At 58.1% G+C, this 8500-nt stretch overlaps 1 protein-coding gene across 1 annotated transcript in view; it reads left to right on the top strand.

The window, feature by feature from the left end:
* MAN2C1 (mannosidase, alpha, class 2C, member 1) overlaps nucleotides 1-8500 on the top strand; it is a 13708-nt gene that overhangs the window by 3339 nt on the left and 1869 nt on the right. Inside the window, exons 5-22 of the mRNA XM_010002247.1 lie at nucleotides 301-478; nucleotides 931-1120; nucleotides 1613-1719; nucleotides 1887-1997; nucleotides 2784-2876; nucleotides 3278-3394; nucleotides 3744-3839; nucleotides 4323-4468; nucleotides 4862-4985; nucleotides 5543-5664; nucleotides 6081-6166; nucleotides 6667-6837; nucleotides 7013-7095; nucleotides 7256-7350; nucleotides 7466-7570; nucleotides 7774-7930; nucleotides 8210-8353; nucleotides 8454-8492. Coding sequence (XP_010000549.1) covers nucleotides 301-478; nucleotides 931-1120; nucleotides 1613-1719; nucleotides 1887-1997; nucleotides 2784-2876; nucleotides 3278-3394; nucleotides 3744-3839; nucleotides 4323-4468; nucleotides 4862-4985; nucleotides 5543-5664; nucleotides 6081-6166; nucleotides 6667-6837; nucleotides 7013-7095; nucleotides 7256-7350; nucleotides 7466-7570; nucleotides 7774-7930; nucleotides 8210-8353; nucleotides 8454-8492 — 2164 coding nt within the window. The remainder of the gene's footprint in view (nucleotides 1-300; nucleotides 479-930; nucleotides 1121-1612; nucleotides 1720-1886; nucleotides 1998-2783; nucleotides 2877-3277; nucleotides 3395-3743; nucleotides 3840-4322; nucleotides 4469-4861; nucleotides 4986-5542; nucleotides 5665-6080; nucleotides 6167-6666; nucleotides 6838-7012; nucleotides 7096-7255; nucleotides 7351-7465; nucleotides 7571-7773; nucleotides 7931-8209; nucleotides 8354-8453; nucleotides 8493-8500) is intronic.

Here is an 8500-nt window from a genome sequence, read left to right as displayed (position 1 = left end):
GGGGTTAGAAGAGCCGGAGCCTCATGGGTGGGTGGTCAGCATGGTTGGAGCCTCACAGGTGGGTGGTCAGCATGGCTGGAGCCCCACGGTCTCCCTGCCACTGGGGGAGCCCTGTGGGGTTTGAAGCTAAGAGATCAAGCTGAGACATCCTTGTCTGTGTCCAGGTGCTGTGAGTAGGATGTGGTGTTCAGGGGCTCTGTCTGCTGCTCAGATCAGGCCAGTCCCACCACAGGGAGGAGAGTGGACTTTCCTGGCTGGTTCCTGGTGCTCTGCTCCCTGATGTGTCCCTCTGCTCTCCAGCCTGACACTGTACGTGGAGCTGGCCTGCAATGGTCTCTTTGGAGCTGGCAAGGGCAGCATGATTGCTCCTCCAGACCCTGACAGGAGATTCACCCTGAGCAAGGCTGAGCTGGTCGTCTTCAACAGGGATGTCTACGAGCTGCTGGTAGATCTGGAAATACTGCTGGACATGGCCCAGGTCTGTGAGCTCACTCCCTTCCCTTCTCTCAGCCTTTCCACCTCCTTCAACAACTTCATTTTATTCCCTCCTCCCACTGCTCCTTGACTTGTCTCCTCCCCACCAGAAGGCTCTGGAGGAGCAAACATTTGCACAATTTATGTTGTCTAGAGTAGGAGAAAACTGAACAGAGAAGCCACAGGTGGTCTCTTCATCCACTTTCTGCTCCAGGGCAGGACCTGTCAGACCAGAGCCCCCTGGGTTGGGATTATGTGTCATCTGCCTTTAGAAGGCACATGAGCAAAGCCATGGCTTGTGTCTGTGAGGCAGGGACATGGTGTTTAGCTGGCCCCTCTGGGAAGGTTGGAAGGTGGCAGGTTCTCCCAGAGGCAGGTGGCACAGGAGCTGGTGTGGAGAGCTGCTCTGAGCCCGAGGATGTGCTGAACCCTGACTTCAGCTCTTATCAACCCCAGCTCCTCGGGGAGGAGAACCAGAGGAGTTTCCAGGCACTGTACACTGCCAACCAGATGATCAACGTGTGTGATGTGACAGACCCTTCCACCTTCCCTGCTGCCCGTGACCTGGCTGCAGTGATCTTCAGCCAGAGGAATGGCCAGAGCCAGCACACCATCCATGCCATGGGGCACTGCCACATTGACTCTGGTGAGAGCAGCACAGCCTTCCCTCTCTACTGACCTGCAGGCCAGGGTGTGCTTCCCAAGGGGAGAGCTGGCTGTCCTTTAGCCCCACATCCTGGGTATTGTGCCCTGAGGGAAGGGAAGGGGACCCCTGTGCTGCTGTGCAGCTGGGCTGTCACCAAGGCAGGGGGACTTGTCTGGCTGGGTGGTATGGAGGGCTGGTGGTGAGGGAGAAATTAGGGGCTACTCTCTTCCACTTGTTGGATTTCAGTTTCTCCTGAAACTTGTTGGACCCCTGAGTTCCCAGCCCCTGCAGGGGTTTCAGTAGAACAGGAGAAGCAGGACCTGGGGAGCCCAGCCTGTCCAACATGTAGCCCAAGGGCAGCGTTTTGCTTGGGCATTTCCCTCAGCAGATCCCAGTTCCCCCAGGGAGCTTGTGCTCAGCAGTAACCCTGGCAGGGCCGTCTGTCTGTCTGTCTGTCTGTCTGTCTGTCTGTCTGTCTGTCCGTGCCCCCAGCCTGGCTGTGGCCCTACGAGGAGACCATCAGGAAGTGTGCCCGGAGCTGGGTCACCGTGGTGCACCTGATGGAGAGCAACCCCCAGCTCACCTTCACCTGCTCCCAGGTGAGGGGGCTCCCTCTGGGCAGCTCTCCTGCTGCTGGTGGCTTTGTGACTGAAGGCCAGGGGGCCAGGGGGTGGCTGGGGGGGTCCCCTGGGGCTGCAGAGGGGACACAGGGGGGGCTGTGGGGCAGGGAGGTGGGAGCTGAGGCTGCTCTCCTGTGCTCTGGCAGGCACAGCAGTTCCAGTGGGTGCAGAGCTGGTACCCGGGGCTCTACGCACGGATCCGGGACTTGGTGGCCAAGGGACAGTTCATTCCTGTCGGAGGAACCTGGGTGGAAATGGTGAGAAGCTGTGGTGAGCCTGGCTCCCTGCACCCTGCCCACCCCAGCCCTCGGGCAGCAGAGGGGGAGAGCAGGGGCTTTGCTCAGCCTGCCTGGCTGGCCATGGGCTCCAGGCCCAGAGCATAGCAGGGCTCTGCAGTGTCTAGCCTAGGGAAAACACCATCTCTCCCCCAAATTGTCTCATTCCCTGAGAAAGGAGCTTTGGTCTGGACCAGCTGAACTCTGTTCATATTGTCCCCATGCTCTGCTGTGTCAGGATGTCAGCGAATGGGAATGGGGCACTTGCCAGACCTGCCCTTCAACAGCTCCTGACTTGCTGTATGGGCTGCAGAGGAGGCCACCAAGGTGCTCCAAGGGCTGGAGCAGCTCTGCTCTGGGGCCAGGCTGGGAGAGTTGGGGTGTTCAGCCTGGAGAAGAGAAGGCTCCAGGGAGACCTTAGAGCACCTTCCAGTGCCTGAAGGGGCTCCAGGAAAGCTGGGGAGGGACCTGGGACAAGGGCAGGGAGGGAGAGGACAAGGGGGGATGGATTAAAACTGGAAGAGGGAGATTGAGGTGAGACATGAGGAGGGAATTGTGGAGTGGGAGGGCGGGGAGAGCCTGGCCCAGGTTGCCCAGGGAAGCTGTGGCTGGCCCCTCCCTGGCAGTGTTGAAGGGCAGGTTGGATGGGGCTTGGAGCAGCCGGGGCTGGTGGGAGGTGTCCCTGTGATGTTGGAACTAGATGGTCTTCAAGGTCCCTTCCAACCCAAAGCAGTCTGGGGTTCCATGAGTCCCTGTGCTTGCCCTCAGGACGGGAACCTGCCCAGCGGGGAGTCCATGGTGCGGCAGTTCCTGCAGGGCCAGCGCTTCTTCCAGCAGCAGTTTGGCCAGATCTGCTCAGAGGTATTGCCTCTTTCCCAGCACACCCTCCTTGCACACCCTCTCCTGCCCCCCCTCACCATGCATGAGGGTTTCTCTCTGGTTCCCCCTCCAGACGGGATGGTCAGGTGTCTCATTTGGATTTTATTTTCATTTAGCATTTTGCAGCTAAAGCTGTGACGAGTAAATATCTCGTGTCCCACCTGCAGTGGCAGCTGGCCCAGCCCCAGGCTGTGGTCATCTTGCTTGTGGGACCCTGGCAGGTCTCTAGAATTGCTCCTTGTTAGCACATCTGGTTCCCTCTGCGAGAAGGACTCAGAGAATGACCAGCAAGAAAAGCCTTCAGGAGCTCAGGCTGTGCTTTGTGGCCGGTGGGACTCACGTGTGTCTCTCTCCCTCTGCTCTGCTGTCACCTCTGCTCCCAGTTCTGGCTCCCAGACACATTTGGATACTCAGCCCAGCTGCCCCAGCTGATGCGTGGCTGTGGGATCAGGAGGTTCCTCACGCAGAAGCTCAGCTGGAACCTGGTGAACACCTTCCCGGTGAGCTGAGCTGCCCTCCTGCCCAGGGAGTGGACTCGTGGTTGCAGGGCTGGGCCTGGTGGTTCCACAGGCTGAGCCAGTTCAGCTGACACAGGCTCTTTTTCTGGAGGCCACCAGCTTATGGTGGCACCGAGGTCCTATCAGGCTGTAGGGGAGAGGAAGGACATGGTTAGAGATCCCAGTTGGGCCTCTTGCCTTACAAATTCCTTCTGCTTCCAGATGGGAAGCTGTGACTTGCCTGCAGGTCTAGCAGGCAGCAAAGCCAGCCTCTGCTCTGCTGTCCCCTGCCATGGTGAAGGGGATGTCCAAGGGGCTGGATGAGACAACAGGCTTCTTTGCTCTTCTCCAGCATCACACCTTTTTCTGGGAAGGCATTGATGGTTCCCGAGTCCTGACCCATTTCCCTCCTGGTGACTCCTATGGGATGCAGGGGCGAGTGGAGGAGGTGAGTGAGGTTACCAGACCTGCAGGGGCAGGAGTTGGACTGGGTGATCCAGGCTGTCTGAGGAGGCAATTGAGCCACCATCCCTGGAGACATCTAACCAGAGAGATGTGGTGCCAGGGGACAGGGTTTAGGGATGGACACTGCAGAGTTAGGGCAGTGGTTGGACTCGATGATCTTGAGGGTCTTTTCCAACCAGAATGAGCCTGTGATACTGCAGTGCCAGCCCCTCAGGGCCAGATCCCTGGCTCCTAGGAGAGGGCACAGCCTGGGAAGGGAGTGGGACAGCTGGCAGCATTGCTGGGTGGGCTGCTGGGGTGACCTGCCTCGGGGATGGGTCCGTGCCTGATTTTGGCAGTTTGGGGGTGGGGAAAAGGGACAGGGCTGAGCTTTGCACCCCAAAGGCTTACCTGGCTTTTTTGTGAGGAGCTGTGGGAGCTGGGGTTGGGCACCAGGGGATTGCAGCCACCCAAAATTCCCCTCCAGATGCTGAAAACGGTGAAGAACAACAAGGACAAAGGACGTGTGAACCACAGTGCCTTCCTCTTTGGCTTTGGAGATGGAGGAGGGGGCCCCACGCAGAAGATGCTGGACAGGATGAAAAGAATGAGGGACACAGATGGGCTGCCAAGGTGAGAGGAGAGGTCCCTTCCTCCCTCCTTCTGGGAGCACTTGGCTGTGAGCTGGGCTGCCCAAGGAAAGGGTGTGCCAAGGAGGGCAAGCAGGAAGGAGTGTTGGGGAGACAGAGCCTCCCAGTGTCAAGGGCTGTAGGAGCAGGCACATGGGGTGGCCTCTGACTGCTCAGGAACCCTCAGCTGAGCTGTGGGGTGAGTGACCAGCCCAGCAGCCTGTCCCTGCCTGGAGAATGTCCCTGTCCCCATGGCAGAGAGAGCAGTACAGAGTGGGAGAGAGGGGGGAGTGGGGGGTGTGTGGTTGTGCTGGGGTTTCTGAGGCTTCTCCTGCCTGCTCATGGCAACATCATGGGCTCCTCCCCTGGCTCAGGGCTGTTTTGGCATCTCCCACAGGGTTCAGCTCTCCACTCCTGACCAGCTCTTCTCTGTCCTGGAGAAGGAGTCCTCCCAGCTCTGCACCTGGGTGGGAGAGCTCTTCCTGGAGCTGCACAACGGCACCTACACCACCCAGGCCCAGGTGACTGTGCACAGGGTGGGGGGACAGGCCACTCTCAGTCTCTTCCCCACTGCTCCAGGGTTTGGGCAGTGCCCTTTGGGTCTCAGCAGTGAGATCCACCTGGTAGGCAGGACTCCAAAAGGCAGATCTGCTGACAGACTTTCTTCAAAGGGGGTGGGGGGGAGAAGGAAGCCTGGATGTGGGAGCTTGGTCAGTAGCTGCTGCATCCTTCACTTCAGCAGGTAGTTGCAGAGCTTGGGTCAAGAGGTAGAAGAAGGGGAGGAAGGTGAGAGCTGAGACAGGGGAGTCTGTGTCCTGTGCTGGGAATTTCAGTTTGATCTGGGGCTCTGAGCAACCTGGTCCAGTGTCCCTGCCCATGCAGGGGGGTTGCAACCAGATGATCTTTAAGGTCCCTTCCAACCCAAACCATTCTGTTCAAAAATAATTCTCTGGGAATGATAAACTCCTGGCACCAACCTTCCTGCTCTGGAGCAGTGCTTGGGCTGCTCGTGGGAGAGACCCTCTCCTAGCAGACCCATTTCCTAAGGATCTTCCTTCTCCCCTTGCTGTGACCCCAGATAAAGAAGGGCAATCGGGAGTGTGAGCGAATACTCCACGACGTGGAAGTGCTGAGCACCTTGGCTGTGGCACGGGGGGGAACATTCCAGTATCCTGCCAGCCAGCTGCAGCACCTCTGGAGGTGAGTGCTGGGACAGCTGCTGCTCCTGGAACACCACTTCCCATCCCCAACAGCTCCTTCTCCCTGCCTGAGCATCCTTGGTATCAGTGCACTCAAATGAGCTTGGACCAGTCAGACTGAACTTCAAAGGGCTCTGTGGGCTGGAAACTTCATTTCTGACCTAAATTTCTTCCTTACCAGGTTGGATTTGTCCAAACTTGGGCCATAACAGATCTGGTAGCCCCAAGGGATTAAAAAAAAAATTGGCTCTTAAATCTTCATGGCTGCAAGTTGATGAGATGACAGTTGGGAAGTCCTAAATCAAAGGGATTTAAAGGGTGCTGTGGGAAAAGCAGTGAAGTCTGTCCCTCTTGGGCCTGGCAGGACAATTCTGGTGCTCTCCTCTGCTTCTTCACCTGGTTTCTGTTCCCTTTCAGGTTATTGCTGCTCAACCAGTTCCATGATGTTCTGCCAGGCAGCTGTATCCAGCAGGTGGTTGAGGATGCCCTGGAATACTATGCAGGTGGGTAGGAGGGTGCTTGGCTGCTGGAACACACTGAGCCCCTGCTGGGGCTGCAGAGGGTTCAGGCCTGGACTGCCAGGAGCTGTGGGTCAAACCTGTGCAGAGATGTGTCTGTGAGAGTGTTAACTCCACAGCGAATTGGCAAGGGAGCCAAGGGCTTAAAAAGCAACACAAGTTCTTGACTTCTCTGCTGGTGTGGCCAGGACAGACCCTGGAAAATGGGGGAGCTGGAGTTTGCTCCAGCCCTGCCAGTAGCTTTCCTTGTGATAGCTCCAGTTTTCCAGCTGAGCTGGCTTAGCTCCTTGTAATCTTGTCATAACAATGCTAACAAAGAGTGATGATAAACTTCCATGGCTTACTAATAGGTAACAGTAATTCATAGCAATGATAATTGGTAATTGTAGCTTGGAAGTAGCTGAAATGTGTGTACAGTGCACGAGAGTGCCAGGAACTGGCTGGGCTGTGAGAAGTGACCTGGCCAGGTCCTTTCTGTGGCTCAGAGATCCGCAGGGCTGGGGCTGAGCTGCAGGAGGAGGCTGTGCAGTCCCTGTGCCAGGAGCTGCTGCAGCCCGGGGCAGGGAGCACCCAGAGCACCCTCGTGTTGAACACTTTGCCCTGGGAACGCACCGAGGTGATCTCCAGGCCTGGGCCAGCTGGAGCAGAGGCTTTAGGTATGTCTGACTCAGGGCCAGAACTTCTTGGGACTGCTGGTGCTTCAAGTTGTCTCTGAACTGTGGGTGAAGAAGGAGGGTGCAAAGGGAGGTGGGTGGGTGTGACGTGAGAGCAGCAGGGCAGCCCAGTGTGAGTTAGGGTTAGATGTTGGAAGAGAACCTCTTTGCTTTCCAGCTCTGGTGACAGTCCCCAGCATGGGCTACGTGATAGTGAGGGAGCCACTGCTGCCCCCCCAGCCTGTGGCAGTGAGGAAACAGGTGAGCACAACAGCACTTGTCCTCAGGTCGGTGTCCCCTCCGTCAGAGGCTGAGGGGGGAGAGAGGGAGGGAATCCAGCACCCAGCAAGGCCACACCCTGGGTTTGCAGCCGGGGTGCTGGGCACCCCCCTCAAAGGTTTCTGTCCTCCCCACACCCCAGGAGGATGGCTCCATCACCATGGAGAACGGGGTGATTGCAGCCTGCCTGGATGCCATGGGGCGCCTGACCTCCCTCCGACTGCTGGGCTCCCAGAGGTGTGTGTCTCACCTGGAACCAGCCTCCTCACTCCTCTCCCAGGTCTTCTCACTGCCAGCCCCTCACCACTGCCAGTTCTTAGGCTGCTGTTTCTTCTTTTCCCATCAATTCCAGAGAGTCAGTCCCAGATGGCTGCTGTGCCAACCAGTTTGCACTCTTTGATGACGTTCCCCTGTACTGGGATGCTTGGGATGTGATGGATTATCACTTGGAAACCAGGTAGTGGAGCAGTGCATGCAGCACTTGGGTTTTGGCTGTGCCCTGGGGTTCTTGCCTCCCTCCCCAGTCCTTCCCCAGTCCCAGCTGTAAGAAAAGCTGTCACAGAGCATTCCCTCCAGAGACACGGGTGCCTGCTGTGTGGGAGGTTGGACTAGGGTTTGGGAGCCTGGACCTACCAGCTCTGCCTTCATCCCTTTCCCTAGGAAGCCAGTGACAGGGCTGCTGAAGCCCCTGGAGATCACCCTGGCTGGGGGCCTGCGGGGCAGTGCCAGCTTCTCCCTGCAGGTTGGGGAAAGCAGCACCTTAACCCAGGAGATCATCCTGGATGCCACGTGCCCGTTCCTGCGCTTCCTGACCCAGGTTTGGCCGGTGGCTGCTGCGCCCTACAGACATCCCTGCTGCTCAGGCAGGGCCCTGGAGAGCTGAACATCACCTGTTTCCTCCCCTGGAGCCCCCCCACTGTCTGTCCTCCTCTGTCTTAGGGGAAGACAGCCCAAGGGTGGGGCTCCTGAGGGTGAGGGTGGGGGAGAGACCCACCAGTTCATCTGTGTTCAGGCTCTTTTTGGTACCTGGTCTGGCTGGAGTGTGACCAGCTTCTCAAACCCCCCTGTGACAGTCATGTTCTGCTACCACATTTAGGTTGAGTGGAAGGAGGCTCACAAGTTCCTGAAGGTGGAGTTCCCCGTGCAGGTCCGGAGCCCAAATGCCACCTACGAGATCCAGTTTGGGCACCTCCAGCGACCCACGCACTGGAACACGTCCTGGGACTGGGCCCGCTTCGAGGTGAGGGGCACACTGCTCTGCTCCCCCCCCAGCTGGGGCTGCCTTTGCTCCCCAGCAGCAGCAGCTCCATGAGGTGGGTGGCCCTTGGTCCCTCCTGCAGGTGTGGGCTCACAAGTGGCTGGAGCTCTCCGAGCAACGCGTCGGGGC

Source organism: Chaetura pelagica, unplaced genomic scaffold, assembly GCF_000747805.2.
Source record: "Chaetura pelagica isolate M959 unplaced genomic scaffold, ChaPel_1.0 scaffold887, whole genome shotgun sequence".
Taxonomy (NCBI): Eukaryota; Metazoa; Chordata; class Aves; order Apodiformes; family Apodidae; genus Chaetura; species Chaetura pelagica.
Note: the sequence above shows the minus strand (reverse complement) of the source record. Positions and strands in the feature narration are given on the sequence as shown.